The following is a 26,931-nucleotide window of genomic DNA, read 5'->3' as shown; positions in this document are numbered from 1 at the left end:
TCAGGGATTATCTAAGAATTTCTCCAGGAATTTCTTTAGAAGCTTCACTAACGGTTCCTACAGGAATTCTTCCAGAAAACCTTCCTTTTGGGAATTCCTCCATCGGATCATCCAGGAATTGTTCCAAGGATCCCTCCAGGAGTTCATATGAGATTTCTCCAGGAATTCTTCTGAAAATACTCCAAGAATTTCTCCAGGGATTCCTTCAATATTTTTTTCATGATTTTTTTTTAAAGATCCTCCATAAATTCCTTCAATGATTACTTCAAGATTCCTGCAGGAATCCTTCAAAAATAAATCCAGAGATTCCGCCAAAATTACATCCGAGACTTCCTCCAGGGATTCCTCCAGAGATTCCACTAGGAATTTCCCAAGATTTTCCTTTAAAGACCCCTCTTAAAATACCGCAGGCATTCTTCCAGGAACTCCTCCAGGAATTGCTCCAGAAATTCCTTCATTGATATCTCCAGAAGTTCTTCCAAGAGTTCTTTTAGAAATACCTCCAGGAAATTTTCTAAGACCTCTACCTGAGATTACTCCTGAAAATCCTCAATAAATCCCTCCAAGGACTCCTCCAGCAGTTCTTACATGGATTTCTCAAGGAGATCCTCCAGGAGCTCCCACAAGCAGCTCTATGGGACTTCTTCAGAAATTACTCGAACGGTTCATTCAGGAATAAGTCCAGGGATTTTTCTAAGAAGTCCTTCTGGGATTCCTTCAGTAATTCATCAAGGGATTCTGCCAGGAATTTCTACAGGGATCATCCTCAAGTAACACACATGGTCACAAAACAGTGACGGCAGCGTATGTAAGGGTTGCACAGAAGTCGCTGTGACTTACTGCGTAACTCTTACATACGCTGCCGTCACTGTTTTGTAACCATGTGTGTTGCTTGGGTCTCAGGAATTCATCCCGGGGTTTCCCCAGGGATTTCTCGAAAGATCCCTTCAGAGAATGCTCCAGAAATTTCACTAAGGAATTCCTACAGAAATTATGAAGGTATTGCTGGAGGAATCCTTGGAGAAATTTCAGCAGAATTTCTTGCAAGATTTCCTGGATGAACCCCTGAAATCCGGAGAAATACTTGGAGATACAGCTGGAGGAATTTCTGGATGAATGCTTCGAAGAATCCTTGACGGAACCCCTAAAGGAATTACTGGACAAATTCCTGGAGTTATTACTGTAGGAGAGCTCCAGGAAAAAGTTTTAGTGGAATTCTTAAAGAGATCATTTCAACAAAATTTAGGAGGAATTCGAATTCCTTAATGGATTTTGCAAGTCAATGCTAGAAGAAATCTTCCTTCGAAATTGTAGACGTTGTGACACATTTTTTCAACAGTTTAGATTTTTTTCGAATAGGTATGAAATGTTTAAATTTAAGCATGCTTATATATGGAGTAAGCCCATGCGCAAATGGGGTTTTAAACTTCTGCGCATAGCCATGACGTGAAGGAATAGCTAGAGGAGTTCTTGAACATTTCTAATAAACACTCTGTGAGAAAACACAAGCAAAATTTAAAAAAAAATACTAGGGGGAAATTGTAAATAAACTTTCTGTCTGAAATATTTTATTTATGTCCATAAAATACAACAATTATAGCGAAAAACTTTATTTTGGATCATAACTCAAAATTTGTGTAATATTTTTTCACAATTACACCAGTAAGGACATCTCCAGCAGCGTTCCAGTTGCTTCATAGCAGTTACCCCTTGTTATCATTGTTCTGCTGAAAATACTCCAGATGCAGTTCTAGATGCATTTTGGAACTCCCACACGCTGCTGGAGATGGTCCAAGTATACCGTTACTCTAATTTCACGCCAACCATTTTACACCCCGTACAGCTCTTGAATCTCGACGGTGCTTTAGCTTCAACAAGCGGATGTTTTCATTACAGAAAAAAAATGCCAGTGCGTTTAGGTCCATGATTCCACATTTTTCAGGTTCCGAATGGTGAGCACAAGTGATTTCCAAAGAAAGCGGCCATCTGACTTCGCTTCTGATGCGGCAGCAACTTTGGCCATTTTCTATCGGGACAGCTTGAAGAGTGTGCAGTGGTGGTGGATTTGGTTACCGGTAGTCAGTCGGTACGATTTCATCTGAAAATATCATACAAAATATGTTGAAATCAATAGATGAAGGTTTATTTACAAATAAACTTACCAATTATGTACAATTTGTTGTGCTTCTCTGGTGTCGATTGAGCTCTCGACACCTCTTGAGGTTACGACTCTTCTCACCCACAAACGTCACTTGAACGCGACTTCTGTCGATCAACATCGACTGTAGGAATACGGTGAGAGTTCATCGGTGTTCACTCACACCGACTCTTCTCACCGCATTCGACTACGGGAATCGGGTGACACATTCGACTCGACTTTCGTCACTTCATTCGAAGTGCAGAATGAGCACAAATATGCCCATCGTGGGTGGAGATTGGAGACTAAAAAGACACGAGAATTTATCCTTCAAGTAAAGTAAGTACACACACATATTCTGTTCATGCATGAAGTGGCAGTGAGATTTTGTATTCATGCTTTAAAAGTTCAGATTTTCATTTGGCCTAGTTCGAACAATTATTGTTCAAGAATGTTCCATTTTTTTTTCTCCAACATTCATTTAGTTGCGAGAGTTATCCGTGTGAGAGTGGGAGAGAGAAAAACATTTCACTGCGGTTTTCATTCTCAAGTGGGAAATAACTGTAACTTAGCAATCGTTATTTGCCACTTGTCAATCAACACACACATATAGAGGCAAAAGTGGTAAAAGAATGCATACTGATGTGCAGCATAACAAGTTGAAATCACTTTTTGTTTTCATCAAGCTATTTGTCTTGATAGTCGATGGAGGACATGCATACACTGGCTTGGTTATTTCCCCACCGGTTTTGATAATGTTGCTGGTATTTTCATCGTTGCAGAATTTCCTATTGCATTATTGCTGTTTGCTTCATGTGCTGCAAAACCATGCCCTGGGGAGATATCACATCACATGTTCGAGTCGTTCTGTCAAATGGAATTTTCAAAAACAAAACTCTTATTGGAATAAAACAGATGATGTACTAGTTTTCCAATTGGATATCGAATCACATTTTCCGATAGGATATCGGTCGGACGTAGTAATTGTGTTTTATTTTCATTCATGTTGTCTACTGCACGCAGCATCAGCTGTCGGGAGTGACTAAGATGTGTTTTATCTTTGTTTGAGTGCGCTGCAAATCAAGTATCGCAAGCATGCACGGAGCTCACACCCAATCATTCATTAAAAAGTACAAAGCGCGTTCAAGCGAATACTAAAAAAATTGGAAGCACAACTAATTTAAAAAAAAAATAAAGACCTTTTAAAAATTGTCTTTAATGACGCTCACAACGCCCAAGGCACGTTTTGGAAAGCATAGCACAGAGTACGGCGACGGTATCGTTGTTTTATTCTCTTTCTCGTTCCGAGTACAAAATATCTTTTTTTTTTTTCTGGAAAAAACATAAGAATGCTTTTGCGGTCGTAACCTAAGAAACTATAGAGTTTTGCACATTATTACCTACTTCCCCAATAGTCCATTTTACGAGCCGAAACTGGTCCAACGTATTCAAACGAACGATTCACCGTTCTTACGACGCAAAGAGCAAAAGTCATTATTTGGAGCGAATACACACGCTATCTATACCCAGGACGTGATACAAGCATCAGAATTTGGAATGAGAAACGAATGTAGAATCAACAATAAACTTCGAATGGATAGTTTAAACAATGCAATTGCAGGTTTGGGTAATCTCAATAACGATGGTGATACTATAACAGTCTTTTCTAATAGCATTTGAACTTCCAGTGATTGAAAATGGTATTAATCTTTTTTTCAATTTCAGAAAATGGGATTATGATTAATCATCGCGCGAACGAGGAATCCAGCAGATTGAGAATTTCGATTCATTGAACCGAAGAAGAAATTATTTTATAGCATAAACGCTGCAGGTCTTCCTATTCATATATCTATACGGGATATTTTCGGCTCAAAATATGAACCTGCTTTAAAACTTTTATACAAATTCCTAAATTAGATTTGTTATTTTGTTTGATACTGTTCGTTTTGTTTGGAATTTTTTATTTTCAGTCTTGAAGATTCATTTTCATGACCCCCTGATCCAACCACACCCTTGGATTTCTAGAGATGATGGACGTTTCACGATATGGTACGCTGTCTTTACACAAGATCACGGCTCTGCTATGGGTCACTAACGTGTGAGCATTTAGTCTTAAGATATTTTTGTTATGTTTTAAGAAAAGATAAAGAGGTTCTGTGCCTTTTTAAGAAAGATTTCGAATTTCAGGAAATCACTCAAAGGGGCTTTTCCCTCTTTCAAAATTTTAGGTTGAAAAAAAAAAATATTTCCACTGAGACCAACGAGGGGAACTCGCAAACTGCAGAAATATATAAACATGTTTTGAACAATATTTTTTCAGTAAAGAGTAGGGAAAAGAGATAATGTAGAGAATAGAAGAGGTACTGAAAAATGCGAGAAAGGTAGAAGTTGAAAGAGAGAATAACGGGGTTGCCATGGAGACGCAGGGTAGAAGGCAGGTAAACAGAACTAATAAATCAGTCTTGTGAATTATTTTGACGGAAACAAACGTGTTTCATTTCGCGGTGGAAATTGGCCGAAAGAACCAACCCCAGACAGTTTTGAGGCCTGAAAATAGATTCCGCTCGTTTCGGACACGACACAATCCAGCTTTATTGGGAAGCTATTGAATGGCGAGATTGATGCTCCAGCTTTACTCTCTGAGCTTCGTATTTGAGTTCCTGAACGGCCGCTACGACGACGCAACTTTCTCCATTTGGATTCTCGCAATAGCCGATATGGTCAACATGATCCTATTAGGTATATTGTAGTAAATTTTAATAATGTTTTTGATGAATTTGATTTCCGTTAACGTATTTTGTTAAACTTAGATATGTTATTTTTAAAATGTGAATATTAGTTCTTAGTTTTAATTTTGTATTTTTAATGTGTTATATGTTAAGATGTGGGTTTTTATGCCTAAAAAGGCTTTTTCCAACCACACTTCATTAAGACCCCAAAGGTCAGACGAAGAAATACAATTAAATAAATAAATACATAAATAAGAGTTTGCCCTTGCCCTCCTCCTTCTTTTTATGGCCTTCTTCATGTTGTTCTTGCTTCTGTTTTGGTGTGCTTTTCTTTTGTGCACACACCTCCTAATGGACCGGCATCGCAGGTCATATGTCCAACCTGTCACTATTTATACTCCGTGGAGTTTACAAAGTATTCTTCTTTATCAACCATGTTTGATGTACAGTGAATTCCTGTTAGTCCGTTGATTTTACAATTCTGTTTCACCATCCGGAGACTGCATCTTTCTTTTATAGTCCGTAGACTTTCCCACTCACCCCTGGAGGGGGTGGGACTGAACCCATGACCTTCAGATTCAGAGTCAGAAGCCTTAGCCTATATCCCCCTTCTTATGGTCGACCATTACTGGACACTGAATTGGTGCGGGCGTCCAACTAATACCATAGTTCCTAAGCAAACACATGACAGTAGGGAGTAGGGAAAATCTTTTAATACAGAAATCGCGTACATTCATACAATGTCTAAGCAGAAATATCATTTGACATAAGCATCGCATTTAAACATTTCAAACATGATGTCACTCGCATAAGAACATCGTAGGAATGAAAGAGCCGACTAGTTTCCTATCGCACCTATGGGTAATCTACATCGGCCATGACGGTAAAAGCATTGCGACGATAGTGAAAAAATGTACTAAGGGGGTCCACTAATGCAACCGATTTAACATGGTAAGAAAATGCAATCTACTCAATAGTGGACTCCAAGGAAACCACTATAGGAACATTCCGAGCAAAGTCTGACAGCAAATTGAAAACAAATTTTGATGTTGTGATATTGCAAATTATGATAACTCAGGTTGTTGTCGTTCTGGTCGTTTTAACGGTTAAAACATCAAAAATGAGAGCAGAAAAATGTTCTTGTAACAGCAAGTTGAAAACAATTCCTGCTATCAGTGATGGCAAATTGATAACTGTTTTTGCTATCAGTACAAAAAAAAAATGGAAAATCGTTAAATATAGGGGTTTTTTGATTGATATCAAATCCTAAATGCCATAAGATAACTACACTGATGGTATATTCCAGAAGTTATTATACAAGATTGCCTAGAAGTTATGAAATAACTTAAAAACTTATTTTTTTTAATAGTTTGAAGTGACAGCAAAACGAAATCTAAGTTTGAAATCAAATTTAGTCAAGACCAACTGATATCAAAATGTGATATCAATTTGCTGTTGAATACAAATCGAGTTTTTGATTTGCTATCATTTTGTTGTCAGACTCTGCTCGGGATTTGAGCCAGATTTGAAAGGATTATTTTAAAATAAATTTAAGGTGTTTTGTACGGTTTTTGCATGCAATATGTAGGAAGGAAACACAATCGTTGATTAAGACAATTCAATTAAGATACTGTTTTCACGTTCAGCGCAATTTTCAACTACCAAGGGGTCCACTATTGGTTAACATACACACTTTATTTCATTTATTTTTCTCTGCTTCCATCTACCTTCGCCAAACAGAAATGTCCGTGCCACCTACTGTTTTTACTGCAGCTATTTTTGCAAACACGAGTATTTTTTTTAGAAATTTCAGTGGATTTTCGGAAAATTTCGTACATTTCTCCAGATACTCATTTTAACATGGATTATATTTGCACTTATTATTCCATACAATATAATATAACACGAAAAATGTTGACATTTATGAGCAACAGATTCCATTCATCAACCGCTGACCCCGTTTGCACTTGTCGACGGTAACTTTGTGTTCAGCCATCGCGTATTTGAGATCTTTCACCAAAGCAGCAATACCATCGCACTTGAAATCATTTCCTTCAATCATCAGCCGCACCATTACCGGGAACTTATCGCTGATACCCTTAGCCTGCAACGACGTAAGCTTGTTGTAGCTCAAATCCAGTTTGATGATTCTGGAAAGTGTCTTCAGTGCATCCAAGTCCAACTGAATCAGCTCATTATGGGACAATGTGATGTATTTCAAATAGGTCCAGGGAGTGGTCAAGGAGCTGGATAGCGCTGTCAATCGATTCCCGTCCAGTTTGAGCAGAATAAGGTTTTTGAACTTGGTTACAGAGCTAAAATCCACGGTCTCGATCTCGTTGTATGACAGATCTAGGGTTACGAGTTTGTTGAAGCTAGGAACTTGGTCCATGCTGGTCAGCTTGTTGTGTGCCAACCGGAGAAATATAAGTTGCGGTTCTTTTCCCAGAACTTGAACAGATTGGATTTGGTTGTTCGATGCTACCAGCTTCTTAAGGTTTTTGGGAATACTTATTGCTTTTAGTTGATTGAAACTGACGTCTATCGAATCCACCGACCATTCTCGCAGGAATTGTTTCAGATCAAACTTTTGGAGAGCGTTATTTGACACGTTCAGTGACACTAAAGTTGTGCAAGTTTCAAATTGTGAATCATCTATTTTCGATAAGGAATTGAACTGCAACTCAATGTTTTCCAGTGACGTCAACGGAGCAAAAACTTTGCTTGGAAGCATCGAAATTTGATTGTTGTTCAGATTCAGAATTGTCAGATGACCCAATCCACTAAATGCACCTTCCTGTACTTCACTGATGACGTTTTTCGACAGATCCAGACTTGTAATCTTATTTGCTCCTTCGAAGATGTTATTCTCGAGGAGATGAATTTTGTTTCCGGTGAGATTCAACTCTCGGATGTTTGTAGCGCTGGAAAATGAACCAGCGGGTATCAACTTTACTCCACTGTTGCTAGCATCATATTTCTCGAGATTAGGAAAAGCTTGGAGCACTCCGACAGGCACTGACGATAGCGATGATTGCTCAAATTTCACATTTCTAGGTGGTTTCCCCATGGAAGCAAACGAAGTGGATGTATACTGATCATCAGTTTTCAATTGCAAACCACGAAAAACGCAGATTTGGTTATCATTGTACGTGCACTTGTACTCTCTTGCTTCCAGCACAGTAAAGCAGAAAAATGCACTGAAATGTCATACGGGTAAGTTAACTAAGCATATCAGGAAGGATATTACGATTTATTACCTAAAAAATACTAAGGCTGTAATAATTCGTCCCATTTCACTTATATGTTGTCCGAGTGTAAGATGCAAACTAAAGTATAAATGCTTATCGCCATCAGCTTTATATGGGATTAACCGTTATCTGTTGTTTTGTAAACATATGCTGTCTTCCTCAGTCTTTCCAAGAAAATGTTCCTTTTTATATAATGTAACGCTAGATCTTTGGAATACGACACGAAATTTACGTTGGAAAATGAAACATCAATCTAATGACGAAGCTGAAGACTTCTAATTGGGAGAAGGATTTAAGTCTGATTATCACGTTAGCCTAGCCGATTAGATTGCCAAACTGGACGCGGTGCGTTCGATTCTCGTTCTGAACGAAATTTTCTTCGACTTTCTGGGTGTAGTATATTATTGTGCTTGTCACGCAAGGTGCAGTCATGTAGCGGCAGGCAAAGAAAGCCCATTTAATGTCATTGGTAACGTAGAGCCAGCAAGAAATGGAAGAAAAAGTTTATTTTTTAATTAATATGCTTGTTTTAAAAATGCTTTCTATGTTATACTCTGAGACGTTATACTTAATCTTTCATTATGAAATTAAGATACTAAGCAACTATCTTCTAATGGAATTTTCGGGAAATTAAACTGCCAATGTGTTTGTTTTTCAGAAATGATTCCTTCTTTTAACCAGAAACATTTCAGAGGGTTTCTGTGGGTTTCAAGAACGTTTAAAGGGCATTCCGAGGGACGTCTCAAAGAATTTTATGGGCACTTGATGGTTTTCAGGTCCGTTTCATGGGGTTTCTTAAGCTTTTTGAAGGTGTTCCAGGGTCATTTGAAATTGATTTTGGGGATTTTGAGGCCAGTTCAATGGGATTATGGAGGTTTTAGGGGCGTTTTGAGGGATTTAGAAATCATTTAGAAGTGTGTCAAGGAGTTTCAGAGCCATCTCAAATGGATTACGGGGATTTCAAGGGCGTTTAAATGGGGTTATTCCTGGTTTAGAAGGTGTTTCGAAGCATCGCAGGGGCGTTTGAATGAGTTTCATAATATTTTTTCTGGAGTTTAAGGACGTTTAGGGATATTTCAAAGGGATTACGAGGATTTCATGGGCGTTGCATTAGTTAGTATGAAGCACCTCAGATACCCCCTAGAACCCCCCGAAACCTCGTGAGAACCCCTGAAGCCCCTCTCAGATCCTCTGAAACGCTCCTGAGACCTTCAGCTTTTGCTTGAGACTCCTTGAAACGCTCCTGAGACCTGCAGGTACCCTCTCTGAAATTCTTATGAGTCCCCCTGAAACATCTTTGAGAAGTTCTGGAAATCCCTCAGAGATCTCCAAAAGTACACCTGAGTCCACATGACACGCTCCTGAGGGGCCCAGATGTAAAGGGGTGTAAGTAACAATTTTGTCGATTTTAAGCTGGGAATATATAAAATAAAACCTTCAGACTTCAAGCTTTGAGGAACTTTTTTGAGATTATTTTTACGAGGATTAGAAAAATTACAACAGATCGGAAAAAAACTGAGTTGTTATTGGAACTACTTACATTTTGTATGGGATGAAAAATTGGTGAAAATTTTTTAAACCGCATTTACTCAAAAAGTGGTGTTTTGTCACTTACACCCCTTTGCCTTTATTGTTCACCTCTGACCATTCTTTCAACTCAGATGTGACCTCAGGATGCTCATCTCATTCCCACACGATGGGTCCGATATCCTGGTAAGCCTTGCTGCAGACACACAGATTACTTTCCGAGAGTTCGATATCAGACAACACATAACACTAGTGAAATCGCGGCCTGAATCCAACCTTTTGGACCATGGTCTCTTCAACATCTGTGGGGCAATAGAATACAACCATCTACCCATCCTCCTGACGTGCCAATGCAAACCAGAGAGGCCCTTTCTCATTGCTTGGAATCGAGCAATGTGAAGGAACTCAAGCTATGATGATGGTGTATGAACGTTTGGAAAAAGCACTCAAGACTTAGCATTAGCGTATTCCATGTGCTGAGTCCTTCATCGATTGAATTGGAGGCTGCTCGCTTCAGAGAGATTGGACTATCGATAAAAATGAAGTAGTGTGTAGGTGAAAAAGTACTAATATTCTCTTAGGTGTAATACATACACCCTCATTCTTGGTTACGGACGTATCGACTTTCGAATGTTAAAAGGTGCTTATTTAGTTTGATTTAGCAGAACCGATAGAAACGCAAACATAATGCAATGAAGTTTTAGGAAATCAAATACTCTTCAAATTTTTTGTCAGTATATTTATTCTCACATTTAATCAATTAAATTGATTGGGAATTATTGATGTTTTTACTGCATCTTCTTATGCATCGCTCGCTTGATCTCGTAAGATGCTGGTATGTTGTCAGGTATTAATAATTAATGATGTAATCACATTGTCTGCAGTAGATATTCTACTTTCTCTCACAAAGATAGTCTACTCGCCATTTCCAGTTCTTCTAGTCCACCGGTGGCAAAAACTGCATCTCGACCTCGGTCCGCAACTCGGCGTTCTCCATAATAAGCTGTTTAATCATTTTGCGCGATTTGTAAATTTCCTTGGTAAGCCGCACAATTTTCTCCCGCAGGTGATGCTCCGTCGAGGTACAACAGATAAACTTGTGCTGCTCGGGTTTCGTACAGTTGCGATTTCCGTTCGACCACTTGACGTAGGCCCGCTCCAAGGTGGTAACAATGTTCATCAGATTGATACAATCCCAATCGTTGTTGTCGGTGGACACCAACGAGAGGTAGGGAAAGTTTTGCTCCACTTCTTCGATACGCATATCGATTAGCTCGTTACCATGGAGGTAGATGTTCTCTAGTGCCGGAAATGTATCGAATACTGCCAAATCGATAAAGAGAAACTTATTGTGAGCAAGATTTAGCGTTCGCAGGGACTTGGCTGGCGCGGGAATCCCATTATCTATTATCCACAAGTGGTTGTTGTTCAGCTTTATGTCCTTGAGGTTTTTCATAAAGGCGAATATGACGAAGTCTAATGTAATTAGCTCGTTATAAGAAACATCCAATTCGATGAGATTTCGGAACTTGAAAATGTTGTTTATGTTGGCAATATTGTTCCGAGATAAGTTCAGATGAGTAAGCTGAAAGAAGTCACCCTGATCCATTAGTATTCGGCTGACTTGGTTCTCCTGAGCGTTAAGGGTACGCAAATATTTTGTCACAAAAACTTCGTCCAAATAGTTTTTACCAATGTCCAAGGTCTCTAACTTGTTCAATCCGACTAACTGTGTCATGTTGAATGTGTTAATCATGTTTGCAGATAAATTTAATTCCCTCAGCATTGAGCAAAGAATAAATTGATCGTCATTGATTTCTTTTATCTTATTGTTTTGCAGTTCCAATATTTGAAGCTCCTCTAGACCGGAAAACAAACTCTCGGGTAATTTTTCTATCAAGTTATCATCCATGTACAGTTGGCGCAGGTGTCCTAGGCCATCAAATGCGTGTTCTTCAAGATATTTGACGGTATTATTATACAACGAGAGTATCTCCAACTGCAGTGCTCCATTGAATACGAAATTATTGAGCTTTGAAATCTTGTTGTTATACAAGTGAAGCTCCTGCAATCGCTGAGCATTGGCAAATGTTCCTCCTAGCAGCTTTTGAATATTACATGCATCACTTGATAGATATTGAATCGCTGGAAATGTTTCAAACACTTTCTTGGGCAATACAACCATTGAGCAATCACGAAATGCTATGCTGGTATCGTTGAAATTTTGTTCGCCAAAAAAGATGCTGTCCGCTTCCGATTCACTACGGATGATTACATCTCGAAATAGGCAATCGTAGTAATTTGCCGTCAGTGTACAGTTGAACTTGATCTCTCGGCGGCCATCGACGATCCTTGCCAAAATGCATAATGCTATCAAACTGAAATGCATTTAGAAACCACCCAAATTATAAATTTAACTAAAAATGTCTATTTACTACTCACAAGAAGTACCAGAACGACGTCGCCATTTGCGGTTTACTGCAGCTGAGGTTGTTTTATATACAATACAGTTCGCGTGGAGATTACTCGCTCTCGATGCCGTTATCAGTTTGAAATGTCTGTCGCAGAAATATGTTCTCTCGTGATGATCGTTCTTCCAGCCGCGGCGTTGCGATTCGAGTTCTCAGAAAAGATGGCCGCGTTTAGTAATTGCGTATGGAGGTTTCGGATGAAATAAATACGTCAGAAATTTCAATAAGTTAATAAATTTATACAAAAATTTGCAAAATAAATAATTATCGCTATTTGAACTTTTGCAACACGTTGACTTGGTTACTCGTTCACCGAGTGGATTTCCACTGCTGGTGCTTCCTGGAATAGAAAGATGAAATAAAACATATGATTATTGACCCATTCAACTACTTTCTATAAGCTTAAGCCATAAAACAATCCGTCGTTATTAAAAAAATAATAATAAAAACATGATGTTTACTAATGATGATAAACAATTTGATTGCCATAACACATAGTTTTTGATTCAAACAATCTTTAAGCGGAGGATAAATTTCCTAATTTCATTGAAATCTATTTCAAAACTTAGCCTTTCATCTTGCCCCACTCTTTTCAACTTGCGCCGGTGTACTTTACAAATATTTATTTCACTTTTTCACTTTTCCCACCATGGCAACGAGGGGAGGGGGGTACAAAAATAATGAAACATTTAATCTGAAAAATATTAAACTCATCGGATTTTGATAAATATTTTTTATATGCCTCCTCAAAATGCAAAATCCAGCCATATTTTTTTAAAGGGGGGTGGGGGGGGGGGGGGGTGTGTGTGGTGACAAAAAGTTGAAATGCATGTTTTTGACTGAATTTTTCACTCATCATACAGTAGGTTTTGGGGTCTCCAGATAGCCTAGTGGTTAAGGCTATGGATTACCAATCCGGAGACGATGGGTTTGATTCCCGTTCCAGTCGAGACAATTTTCTCGACTCTCTGGATATAGTGTATCATTTCGCTTGCCTTATAATATACAAATTCATGCTATGGCAGGCAAAACAGGCCTTTAATTGATTACTGTGGAAGTGTTCAAAGAACACTAAGTTGAAGCGAGATAGCCCAAGCCCCAGGGGGGACGTAGAGCCGTAAAGAAAAAGAAGAAGAATAAGAAGAAGAAGAAGAAGAAGAAGAAGGAGAAGAAGAATAAGAAGAAGAAGAACATCAACAATATATTTACGTGATTCGAGTAATGTTTGACAATTCACAGCGACAAATAAAAAAAACGAACATGCTTCGATTCAAGAAGGCTGAAGCCTCTATGTAGTGGAAGTTTTAGGGCCTACAGATTAATGTTCTTGCCATTACACTCTGCCAAATATAGTATATTAAAATCTTTGACTCTGCTTTAAGTGACCATTACCTTAGGAAACATATGTGGTGTAAGCATACGTTCTTGTTAATTGTTCATCATGTACCGTGATTTCAGATAAAATTGATCACTTTCCATAGTTTTGGGCGTCTAATTTCTGAATTGTTATCGATAAGGTCAAACTCAATGCTTTAAAACAAGTACAACCACGGTTTTCAGGTGTAATTGATCAGTTTGCCTTTATAAGTACTGAAAATATGTTATAAGTTAATATGTAAAAAAAAATGTCACGAAAACGTAGCCGCCCAATGCTAACTTACTGTGATTGGTCGGGCTATCACTAGGTGGCGGTAGTGAGGAATCGTCGTGAGTGGTTAATTGACCAACTACCGAAAATTTAAATCAACCGTTAAAAAGGTGATCGATGGGAAGCGGGCGGAGTGTGATGTCTGTTTCTCTGTGCTAGCTATACTGCCTATGATCGCATAATTGTCCCATATGAATAGGAAACCCAGCAAAGATGGGACTGATATGCGATCATGGGCAGTATACTATACATATTCCAAATTTCATAAATATTTGAGCACTAGAACTAAAGTTACAGCCCATTGTAGCGCGCACCCTTTCTAAGAACCCTTCATGGTGAACAAAAAAGTCGTCTTTTCTTTGTAAAAAGTTTATTCAAAGCTTTTTTTTAAGTCAATGTAGCATTTGTTTGTGAAAAGTGAACCATTCAGTACCTCGAGATTTCGAAAACGAACAATAAAAAAAGTTTGCAAATATGTCAATTAGTTTTTAAGATATCGTGATCACCGTAACGGCGCTTAAAAAAAATATCAATTTCAAGATAATCGCGTGGAAAGCTTCACGCTTTGCCTTGTCCTTACGGAAGGCGTGCGCTACAATGGGCTGTAACCCGGCCCGTGCACAGAAAAGGAGGGGTTTTTCCTAATTTTAACAAAGGACGGAGGGGCACCTAGTGTATGGATGGAACATTGGGGATACAATGGGAGATATATAACCCCCAAAACCCCTCCTATGTGCACGGGTTTGGCTGTAACTTTAGTTATAGTGCTCCAATTTGGAATGTGCATTGTTTAGCTAGTAGGGCGACGAAGGGTATTATCGGCAGGTTTGTTCTCTTCGTCATGGGGGGTTTTTGTGGGTCGAATTGCCTAAAATTTGGGCATAAAACTCAGCTTGGTTGGGAAGGATTTGAGGCTAACTCTGAGACCAACAGGTTTCAAAAAAAAAACTCCCATGACGAAGAGAACAAAACTGCCAAAAATACGTAAGTTCCGCTATATTTACTTTTAAATAATGCAATAAAAAAGTAAGATTTTTTAATCCCCGCAAGGTATGCAACCCCTTGACTATTCCAACATGTGAAAAGCTACGCAAAACTTTTACAGGTTTTCTAAATTTTCAATTTGTTCAGTTTAAATATTAATAAATCCAAAGATAACGGTTGAAAGTATGCAATTTCCATACTAAAATTTTATTACTACAGGAAATGTACAATTTTATGCATAAATTTCATTAATAACACTTTTGATGATATGCCGGGGCCCATAGCGTAGTGGTTACACGTTTACTTCATAAGTGGATGGTCATGGGTTCGATCCCAGCCCCGGCACTTGCAATTTTTCGTCAGTTGCTCTTCCCCCCGAGAGCAGCTGACACCTGACCCTCTTCTGAGCATATGCTCTAACGGACCCGAAAACTTGGATATCGGCTAACGGCTACTCATAATGCACCCCCAATCGGACTGGAGTAGGAACAAGAGCCACATATCAACATCCTCGTGCACATCATTCTACCCATGGACAGGGTAGAAAAGTGATAGCAACGCAATGCTACCAGTTCGAATTAGAATTAGAATACATTCAGCCCAAGTAACACACTTGTCACCGAAGAGTCACGGCGGCGCAGGTTTTTGTTGCGCAGAAGTCACTGTGACTTACTTCTAGCAAGTAAGTGTTTATTTGTTAGAAGTAAGTCACAGTGACTTCTGCGCAACAAAAACCTGCGCCGCCGTGACTCTTCGGTGACAAGTGTGTTACTTGGGAGGCGCTGTACAAAGTGTAAGTGCAGCCGCCAATTGGAATCGCTCACGCAGAACCCTAGTGGACAAAAGAGCTGTAAATTAGGTTAACTGGTTGAAGAATAAAAAAACTTTTGAAGACGAAATTGGATTTAGCGAATACTTGGTAGCTATAATCATTCGAATATTCACAACATGTGCGATACAGCTACGGTAACAAAAGTTTCAAAAGGTCTTTGAAGTATGCCTAATACGCAGTTTGGTAAAATATTGAATTTAATAAAAAAATGAATTTATTACAGAAATATATGACAAATTGACTGTAAAAAATGTGAACTCGAAAAAGGTCGAAAAAGGTCGAATTTTGCTTGACATAATTTGTGTATCACCCCCACAAATAACCATCATAAAAATCTGTATATCTGTAGCCAGGGTTCCTGATTTCCACTTTTCATCTTCTTCCACACTTAAATACAGTCAGCACCGAACGGTTGTTGCTTTAGTTTGTGTGTTTGCTTGTCAGCGCCGACAGCAAACACTGGCGAACGATGGGAAGCCATACATGGAATTTAAACATTCGTCCACATTCGCATCACAAGCGATATTGCGCGTACAAATATTTGAAGTTTTCAAAAAATGTTTATTATTTTCTTTGCTAATCTAGCATTTCAACAACAATACACTAAAAACGTATGCATTACATGCAGAAATTCTCTTCTAGTTATGATAATAGCCGCTTCGATCGCTCACCAGCATTCGTCACCATTCGCCATTCATTCATTCGCTTGCGATCCAAACTGCGACGATCGGTCACGAATATCCATAGTGGTTTCTGCTTTTAGTAGTGTTGCGTGTACGTACACGATGCATTACACGAACACAACCTGAGTTACTGGTTGAAAATAGTAAACAAAAATCAGCTGTTCCCGGCAAAATCAAATGGGCGTATTTTCAACCAGTAGATTTGCGTTAGTGTTCGTGACACCGCGCTGCGAAACCACTATGTCAACCAGCTTGCGCATCGCTTCCCACTGGTGATGGGGTTGCGTGTTTGATCACGACTATCCGTTTGCTGCATCTTTCTCGATTCGCTTCAGCAAAGAGGAGTGAATATGAATGGAGTGAGGCGAATTTACCGATCCTTATCTGTAGCTATGGAAGTAAAGAACAGAACTAATTATGCTGGTCCAGAAAAAAAATAACACAGCGTAACAAAAATTAACTTTTGGTCTGTCTCAAGAGCAAACTTATGTGTCTCCGAAGGTTTTTGGGCCGCTGAATCCGAATCCGGGCTCAGATTTGCTCCAACACGTCACAATTTTGAGCTATACCTCAATTTATAGGGCAAAATTTGCGATTTTAGGCTTTTTTGACTGCAAGCCATTAAGCATGGAAATATTTTTTTTAAGCAATCAAAAGGTTAATTGGTCAATTAACATCTAATTTAACGACTCATGCAAAATATTTCGTTTTACCAAATCGATTTTGATAGTTTTAAGCGATTTATGTTAGGTATGATATTTCCCATACAAGTCGCCCTCCAAAAGTTGTATGCAAGTTTTCATACTAACATAAAATGCTTAAATCTATCAAATTTGATTAAGTAAAACGAAATATTTTGCATAAGTCGTTAAATTAGATGTTAATTGACCATTTAACCTTTTGATTGCTTAAAAAATATTTCCATGCTTAATGGCTTGCAGTCAAAAAAGCCCAAAATCGCATATTTTGCCCTATAAATTGAGGTATAGCTCAAAATTGTGACGTGTTAGAGCAAATCTGAGCCCGGATTCGGATTCAGCGGCCCAAAAACCTTCGGAGACACATAAGTTTGCTCTTGAGACAAAAAAATGTTGCGCTGTGTAATTTCACGATAGAGTGCCTGTACCAGTTATCGCACTAAGTAAGGACTATTTATACAAAAATAAGAAGAAGACCGACGAATGTCATCGATATGTCAAATGATTGGTTAGTTCTCATACTTTACAGGAAAATTATAGAAACGGAGCCAAAACTACTTTTAGTATTTATTACGGCGTGTGCCAATGATAGGAACCCTGTACCAGTTATGGACATAATTGTTAATTTGGGTTCCACTTCGCACTATTTACATGCATTCCTTACGGGATTAGCCATAGCTGGTACACTGTGGCGAAATAGGGTGCAAGGAAGCCGAAAAGTTAAGGAAAATGATTTATTTCTATCATAATTTGCGCAAATTGTGAAGTTTGAATGATTGCAACCATCTTTTGTGAACGTGATCTGTTGTTCATGAAAATTTTCTTGCCGATTTGTACCATTAAAGGTTGAAAATCAACTATGGCGAATTTGAAGTACTATTGCCACAACTGGTACACTGAGCCCAAATTTTTAGTTTCTCGTGTACCTATTTAAAAAATGCATACCTTCCGATATATAAATACATACCAAATTGAAATTTATAGAAAAGCTATCAACTGAAGTAATGCTCATAGAAAATTAAACTGGTAGATCTGGTAGAGTTCAGGAGAACTTTTTCCAGAGGCGTTGGCTCTATAAGATGTTATTCAGCTACTTTTGTTTGCAGGGGAGCGAGTTCTGCGGTTGCGAAATAATTCTAGAAAAAATATATCAAGTTAGTGAGTATATGGGACAATCTCCTTAAATTTAAGCAATTTAAAAAAAAAAGTTTTGTATTTTCTTCAATACGAAAAAAACAACTTAATTTTTTTCTCAACGTATTATTAAAATATAAAATGTAAGCGAGTTACAGTACAAAATTTAGCTCAATCGATGCTCATTTGTGCATTGTTGTTAAGTGCTAGTAGTGCCGAACCCACCATCAATTGTGAACTTTAGACCAGAAAAGCTTTGGAAACATTCAGAAGATCGTAGCCATCACGACCCTGGCCTGTTTCCATACCTGAAGCAGAGCCACTACGGAATTAGGGACTGTTCATTTTATAAAGAGGACACCTTATTTGTGTGATATCTTTTTTATTTTTCAATAAAATCATTATCGGTTTTTTGCATAAATTTCCATAGCTATTCTACAGTGTAGGAAAAATATAACATTATACAAATTGTCCTTAGTTATGGAACTGAAGCGGTTTTCGTTAAAACTCAATAAAACCCCATTTCTCAAAATTCTACACAACTTTTCACATACATAACTTTAAAATTTTCATGAACTTTTCAATGTGTTGGGATCTAATACTATTTTTCTAAAGGTAGAGTGTAATAGTTGGTCAGTAATAATGCACCAAGCATTATACAGCTTGATATAGTGAGTTGCCTTGTTATCAATGAAATTGATAAAAAATACTTATTTAAGTCCAGTGATGCAATAACACTACGGAATCAGTTCAAAATTTGTCCAGTAAAGAAGAGAATCGCATTCTAAAGGATACCGAAAAAAAATATGCTTTAAAGTACATTCTTCATCATAAATTTAATACTTAATGATGACCATAATGAAAAATTGCTCCATAAATGCAAGTTTTTGATTCTAGAGAAGCTTCTTATTATTTATTTTCAGCAAGGTCTGACCCTATTTAATTATATACCTTATTTGAAAATAACTACATGTTAATTTTTATTTTCGACATCATTGTTACGTTGTATTTGCAATAGAGTACATCGTTATTTAGAAGAACCTTCATAGAACGAAGCGGTTTTATCTCCGGTAACTGCCATGAAGCACAGTAACCAAGCCAACAATGCTATCAAGAAGCGGTTTTCTGCATTTGAATTTGCATTATTAGTACTTTCGACTAGATCCATTGAAAACATTCAAAATTTAATATTTTTATACATTTTTGTTTAACAAATAAATTTTATTCTGAAAATCGAGTCCAATTTGTAACTTTAATATCTCAACAACCATTATTCCGATTAGGTTTATATTTTGCCAGAATATGTATCACTCAAACTGCTGCAGCATGGCAAACACTTTTTTTGCAATTAAAAACGATACACCGATGTTTTACAGAAATTTTGTGTTTATCTTTAGTTTTTGGGAATTGAAAAATTGATCTCTCGAAACACTTTACCACATTTCTATGAAGTTCAATAATTTTAAACCAATTTATTTATGGTTATTATCTGCTAATATAATGTACTAAACAACTAACCAAGGCTGCTCAAATTTGAACTACGCGTTTTCTTTTTATAGCCTTGCAAAGTTGTCCTCTTTATAAAATGAACAATCCTTAGTTGGTGAAACTCAAAAAGCTGGTCGTCTGCTACGGTACGATTTGTTGAATATCGAATCAACCGGTACCTTTTTCGAATAGGTCGTATTGCGGTTATGTTAAAATTATGTTGTTTCCGTGCTCAAATGGAAAGGTTCTGAATATCAGCCTTTGCTGATATATACGATTTGATTTTGCACGTTTTTTTGAAGAGATGTGCTCGAAATAAAAGTGAAAACACGCGACTTTTTTACGCGATTTTGATCATTTTCAGAGGGCAAATTGCGAAAAAGAATATCCTTTGGATTTTATTTTGCACGATTTTTTGAAGTTACGCGAACTTTTTACAAGATCTTTCTTGGCGTTGATGCATCCGAAGTGTAAAAACAGATTTTTTTCGAAGCGTAACGTAAGTTGGTGACGGCGCTTAATGTAAATGTGCACTAAATATAAAAATAAGTTTTCAAGCCCAATTTTGGGAAATATTGACATTTTCACGGTGGGTTGCACAACGCTTTCCAAAAATCAAATTGAGTAGAAATTTTGCAAATAATTCCCAGGCAGGGTTAAGTGTTTTTGTTTCGATCTTTTTAACTACCGTGTGTAGTGCAGAGATAGTAAATTTTTCACTTTGATAAGCAAATTAGATGGGGGCATGAAGACCCGGACTTGACGCCAATCGCTAAGTACAGTAGACGTTCGATAAGTGCAACATGTTTATGTTTCAGTTACCGAATGAAATTCGCTAACTGCAACGACTGACAGCCGTCAAACAGTTGTCAATTGCTGTTGGACGCAGCCAGAATGCACTCAAAAACATCGCAATGCAGCTGTAGTGCATCTGAAAAACATCGCAACTCTGTTGACGTTTCGTTTTTGACTGATAGCGGTGCGATAACTGCAAAATTGTTGCACTTAGCGGACTTGCAGTTAAAAAGCATTGCAGTTAAACCGTTTGCACCGAGCGAACGTCTACTGTATATGTCCCAAAGTCAGACTCGCCCTGAAAATCTCTGCCAAGGGTGGAGCCAGCTTTGGAGGACAGAAAGCATAATTTTGGTAAGTAATTTTTTGGTTTTTGATGTTTCATTGAATATTTTCTAAATCGGTTTCCATACCCGTTTAGATGAATGATCAAAATTTCTTCTGAATTTTTGCCTGGTGAAAAATGTGTTTCGTTTTTACACAAATATTTTTTTTAACAAAATAAAAAAAATGGTTCGTGAAAATGAGAAACCATTTTCCACTAGGACTAGTTTTACGATTAATTGTATTAAAAAAGAGCAATCTATAAAACACATTCATGGAAGCATAGAGTATCTTTGGCCAACTATACTGTACACTAGGCCGTCCCTTATTTTTCAAAAAATCGAAATGTTATAAGTTCGTTGTTGGAAAATGATCGTGATAACAGTGGATAAACATGACATAGTTTCAGATCATATCTAAACCGGTAGGGTTCTGAAACTGGTTCCAGGTGTCCCGCCGAAAATGGCCAAGCATAAAAGTGAACAAAACCCATGCATGCGACACATCAAATAGCGGCTTTTTTGATAACCTGATGAACAGTTATCAGGAAAATATTGTCAGACCATATTGGAACCGTGACACATACAACCGCGGATAACCTGATTAAAGGTTAGCAAAAAAATGATTTCAGTCCATATTTGGGACAACCGATAGTGTTCCGGAACCGGGTGTCCCGCCGGAAGTGGACAAATATAGAAGGGACCAAAACATATGCATGCGGCATATTAAATAGCGTCTTTGTCGATAACTTGATGAACGCCCAGCAAGAAAATAGGCTCAGACCAAACCTAAGTCTATCGGTAGTGTTCCGGAACCAGTCTCAGGATTCATGTCAGAAGTGGCGAAATGCAAACAAGAACCAAACCCATGCATGCGACACATCTGATCGCAGATTTTTCGAGAACCTGATGAGTGGCTAGCAAAAATAGGCTAAGATCACATTAGAGACTACATACCGGTAGTGTTCCAGAAGCAGTTGAGGTTGTCTCGCCGGAATCGGTCAAATGCAAATATGAACCAAAACCACGCATCAATTCGCGGCTTTTTAGGAAATCTGTTAGCAAGAAACTAGACTCAAACAATACTAGGGACAATCAGTACTGTCACGGGGTCGGTTCCGGTTGTCCCGCCGGAAGTGTAAACAATAAAATGGAACCAATCCCATGGATGCGGTACATCAAATTGCAGCTTTTTCGATAACTCAATGAACGGTTAATAAGAACATAGTCTCAGACCATATTTGGGACAACCGATAGTGTCCCGGAGCCGGTTCCGGGTGTTCCATTGGAATTGGAAAATGTAAAAGTAGAATGAACCAATACAGATACACATTAAATCGTGACTTTTTCGATAACCTGATCAACGGTTTGCAAGAAAAATAGCTCAGGCCACATTTCAAACTACCGGTAGTGTTCCGTAATCGGTTTCGGGTGTTCCACCGAAAGTGGCCAAATAAAAATACAAAAATAATCCAAACCCATGCATGTGACATATCAAACCGTGGCTTTTTTTAAACCTGAAATACGGTTAGCAACAATATAGGCTCAGACCACATTAGAGACTACCGGTAGTGATGCAGAACCAGCGATGGGTGTTTCGTCGGAATTTACAAAAGTGAACAAAGTCAACGCAAACGATAAATATGTGTAAGAGAACACAATCTTGACGTAACTAAAGCCACATACATACAGACGTCTCACTCTTCTCACTATCCATCGTTCTTATTTTCAAAGGTTGATTCAAATATTCATCAGTTCGTCAATTGGGTTCTTTAGGGGTATCCAGATTATTTCATAATCTGATTTTCCGCCCAAAAATTAGTCGTTATCCAAAATTTCAGAATTTTTGAAGTCCGGGAACTATTTTTAAAATGCATTTAGAGTTTGTAAATTTTTTGTTCGGGTCGAACTGTCATTTTATCGATTGAACTGTCATTCTATCCACGAAAGTTAAAACTGTTTTGTTAATTTAACCATCAAAACAAAGGTATTAAAATCTAATAAATTCACGTTGTACTCAGGAAAATGAGCTCTTTCGATTAGGCTATGGAAAATAGCAATATTTTATTCGCAAAACAACCCAATTGGACACTTATGACGCTTGCATCGCTTTCGTTCTTATTTGGCGTTAACTCACTACCGTTATCTAGCCAACAATTTGCGAGATGCAACCTGATTAGCATTTGGCGATTATGTTGCGCCCTCGTGCTCTGTAATGTGGTTGAAATTTGTATGGGATTTAGTCTGGGAAATTTCAGTTGCTTGCATTTTCTTGTAATATTTTACATGAATCATGTAAGTAATGAAATATAGCCTAAAATGTCAAAGACTGCAAAGTGATCTATGATTATAAAAAAAGTTTTATCCTAGCAATTATCGTCTTGATATTGATGGGCCTCCAGTGATAGTGAAGGTGGTCAAGCAGTCAACTGAGAAGTCTGATGTTATCCAGCTCTGCCTATACGTTGAACAAAACATTGGAATATTTGTCATAAAAAAGTTCATCAAGGCTTTGATTAAATTCTTGCTTTGCAAATATAGTATTCTCAGAATTTCTGAGAATACTTTATTTTGAAAGCAAGAATTTTATCAAAGCCCAGAGTGTAAAAAAAATGAAGATTCAAAGTAAAAATTGTCATTTTCATTTTTTCATTCGCGTTTGGCCACTTTCAGCTGAATGCCTCTTTTTTCATTCAATTCTCTGTCATGAATATTTTGTCTCACGTCGTAAAATGTTCAATTATTGTTAACAGATGCACAATCCGACTTGATGAGAGTTACGGTCTAGTTCTATTTCTCAGTGAAAATTGTCAGTGACAGAAAAATGAATGAATAAGTGAGAAAATTCATTCATCAGAATGAATTTTTTTGATCCCTCTGTTAAGAATTTTCAAAATCCACGTTGATTGTACTAATTGAAAATGCAATTTTTAAACTCTGCTCAGAATTCAGGAACAGTTCGGCTTATATCCCTTTCGTGACGAATCATCAGTACAATTGTGCTGTTGAACGGTAACAGTTTTGCATATTTTTTTCATTTGTTTAGACTTTGTTTTATGTTATGTGAACAGTTTCAATAATTCAGTCATTACTTGTACTTGTATGTATGCAAATAAACTTTTATTTTCGTTGCCTGTGAGATTTACCACAACAAGGTAAACAAAAAGTAGACAAAAACCGTAAAACATGAAAAAGTTTTATCCGTCGCATATTTTTTATTTCGATTCATCTAGGTAGTCAAAGCTAGAAATCGAAAGATTAAGAGTAGTTCTTACGAATGGAAAAAAATAATTGTTGTTTTGTTGGGAAATGTAAGACTTCTGGAGAGCCAAAGTTGAGCCATTTGTATGGAGATTTTACTTTTTTGCGCTCCGTCCCAAAAGGGATATCGACGGAAAGTTCATGGATATTTAGGTTATGGCTGTGAGTTGGTAGTATCAAACTATACCTTTGTGCAAATACATTCAATTTATTGAGTAAATGTATAGCCGAATGTACCAAGTCAGATCTGCTGACGGTTTTAATGTTAGTGAGTACGTCTCTACCTACTAGTTGATGAATTAACATTCCTTCTTCCTGCTGTTTTTTTTTATCTGTATTAACGAGATTTTTAGCCCAAGGCTAGTTCATCTCGGGATCCACGTTTTACTTCCGTTCCGAAGGAAGAACTCAAGTTTTGTGAGTTTATCGGGAGTGGGATTCGATCCCAGGTCCTCGGCGTGATAGTCAAGTGTTCTAACCATCACACCAAGTCCGCTCCACTTCCTACTGTTGACCGTAAGAACGTTTGGGCCTGTCCATTACCTACGTACCAAAATTGAGTCTTCATAGTTAATGGAGAGCGCCTTTTTTCATATCATACGTTATTATATCTATGTTGAGATACCGAATTGTGCACATTAAGAATGGGTGTTTATAAAAATGAATTATGCTTTTATGGGATGATGTCACATAAAATCACATAAATTAGATGGGAAACGCTTCTAACATCTACATTAACCCTAAAAGGGATACCTGGGGTCCATTTGGACCCCAGCCGCCTTTCAGAGCTCGTCTTTAATGGAACACACTCAGCGAGGTGACGAAACTGAGGCCATGAAGGTTTCCCTTTTAGGGTTAAACATACATTGCAGATAGCTCATTTTTAATAAAGTTGAAGCAAAGGCTTCGTAAGCTTTACCATTACCTTTACAATCTGCATCTGAGGTAAAATTAAGTATCCATAAGTTCGATTCTCGTAGATGAGCTTATTATTCAACGATCTACACTGGTTACTGCACACACATCTTTTCTACACTATTTACGGCACTTCATTTGACATGATTATATGACTCCAATCAGCACTTTTCAATATTGAAGCTTATCGACAGATTTCACTTAATTTATCGCACTTCTCCGGAAATGGCAATGATCCATGATCATTAAAAACTTTCCATCACTTTACACTTTATTACTCGGTAGACTTCGCTCCGCACTATTCTCCTCCTCCGTTATGGTGAAGTTTTCCCCTCCAGAGTTTTGTGCCGAATGGTCCGCGTCTGGATCCAATTCGACATCATTCTCTGGCTCACTGCTTTCGTAGTACGAATAGTCCTCGGCAGATTCAGACGATGGTGACAGCGTTGGTGGGGGTTGAGTGGCTATATTCTTCCTCTCTTCCAGCATTCCCGTATAATTTTGGATCAGCGTGTTCAGCTGAAGTCGCATTCCTTCGACAGTTTCATGTAGGTTGTGGTTTGCTTGTTCAAGACTTTTGATTTCAGTTTGGAATTTCGCCTCAGATTTGATGCTCATTTCTATTATGTATCGGTAGTCAATCAGATCCGTAGTATCAGAACAACACACTTTATGAACTGATCGAGTTTTGCATTCACTACTTCGGATGATAATGTTGTTGTCGAGAAGGTATTTGCTAACAATTGATAAATGTTGACAGCCCCAGTAATTATCATCGATCACTATACTGCGGATGTCCGGCAAGAAGGTCCTGATGGGTTCCATTTCCATATAGAAGATTTTATTTCCGTTGAGCCATAAGTGCTCCAATTTGGAGAACGTTTGGAACAGCTGCATGTCTACGTAGGTGAGCTGATTGTTTGAGAGATCTAGCCTTTTCAGTTCTTGCAGATTTAATCTAAGGCTATTCACGATTCTAGTCATGCCAACATTTTCGAGATCCAGTTTCCACAGTTTTGTCATTCTTGAAAATACGGCGAGATCTATGTTTCCAAGATGCGAATTGTTTTCCAGAACAAGCACTTGTAGGTTTGGTAGGTTGGTAATATTCGAAAGGTCTTTTAGCATGTTTGCTTCCAAGTACAACTCCTTCAGGTTATTCGATCCGTTTCCATCCACAATAACAGAGGTGATTTGATTGTTTCCGGCGTACATCTTTTCAATCAGTCGCGTTATTCTCAAGGATTCTAGCGAACATCTTCTTACGTACAGCTCACGAATGTCGTCAAAGTTTCGATAAAGCGAGGGTGGAACAATGGGAAACTTTGAATTTGTAAACGCAATTTTCTGGTAATCCAAACTACTGGCCATAAAATCACCATACCGAATGCTGGCCGACATGTACACTTCGTTGAATACACAGAAATCGTCCTTTTTCTTGTGGTACATACTATCGTACAGTTCGAATTTTTCATAATTGCAAATCACCACATCACACGCGACTTGGGCTATAGTGAACACGAGAGCCACTGCTAGGAAGCCCTGGGCCATCGAAGCCCACCGAAACGATTGCAACCTCATCGCTGCGCCGTTACGAACTACACTGTGACCAGTGGCCAGGTTCGGATCGCTTCAAGGTCCGTAATGGTTTGTAGCGAGAGCGCCGTGGTTCACTTTTACTTTTATTAGCGGGGTCTCTGCCGGCCAACGGAGGGTACCATTATCTTCGGCGCCGTGCATCACCCATCATCGTTGTGGGCATAATTTACGCGGATGAATGGAACAACTCAAAAACGGAGGCTGCTTTTGTGCCTGGTGGTGATTGACAAGCTTTGTTTTGCAAAGTGGAAGCCCATAAACCGTTTATCGGATTGTTCACCAATCAAAGCGATTAGCCCGAATCGGTGATTTGAATGGCTGGAAATGCTAGAGTTGCAAGCCGGCAATTATTACACATCTTGTAGGAAATTAAACGTGATCGAACCAATCAGAAAATATACAGCTGAGAGATTTGTACACCAGATTAATTCAGTTGGTTCGGTACATGGATATTTG

The 26,931-nt window shown here is 38.2% G+C and overlaps 2 protein-coding genes across 2 annotated transcripts; both read right to left on the bottom strand.

Annotated features, from left to right (window-relative positions):
• Positions 1 to 6,715: 6,715 nt before the first annotated feature.
• LOC109424149 (slit homolog 1 protein-like) lies at positions 6,716 to 12,240 on the bottom strand. Its single transcript, XM_062848394.1, has 3 exons — positions 12,087 to 12,240; positions 10,583 to 12,022; positions 6,716 to 8,066 (listed from the first exon to the last, which is right to left on the bottom strand). The coding sequence occupies exons 1-3, from the start codon at positions 12,110 to 12,112 to the stop codon at positions 6,788 to 6,790; spliced, it is 2,745 nt and encodes a 914-aa protein (XP_062704378.1). The 5' UTR covers positions 12,113 to 12,240; the 3' UTR covers positions 6,716 to 6,787.
• A 93-nt stretch (positions 12,241 to 12,333) lies between these two features.
• Positions 12,334 to 26,749, bottom strand: LOC109424126 (oligodendrocyte-myelin glycoprotein-like). Its single transcript, XM_019699223.3, has 2 exons — positions 24,887 to 26,749; positions 12,334 to 12,455 (listed from the first exon to the last, which is right to left on the bottom strand). Exon 1 carries the CDS (start codon positions 26,455 to 26,457, stop codon positions 25,141 to 25,143), a length of 1,317 nt encoding a protein of 438 aa, XP_019554768.3. The 5' UTR covers positions 26,458 to 26,749; the 3' UTR covers positions 12,334 to 12,455; positions 24,887 to 25,140.
• Between the last annotated feature and the right edge of the window lie 182 nt (positions 26,750 to 26,931).

This window comes from Aedes albopictus, chromosome 2, assembly GCF_035046485.1.
Source record: "Aedes albopictus strain Foshan chromosome 2, AalbF5, whole genome shotgun sequence".
In the NCBI taxonomy this organism is placed as follows: domain Eukaryota; kingdom Metazoa; phylum Arthropoda; class Insecta; order Diptera; family Culicidae; genus Aedes; species Aedes albopictus.
Note: the sequence above shows the minus strand (reverse complement) of the source record. Positions and strands in the feature narration are given on the sequence as shown.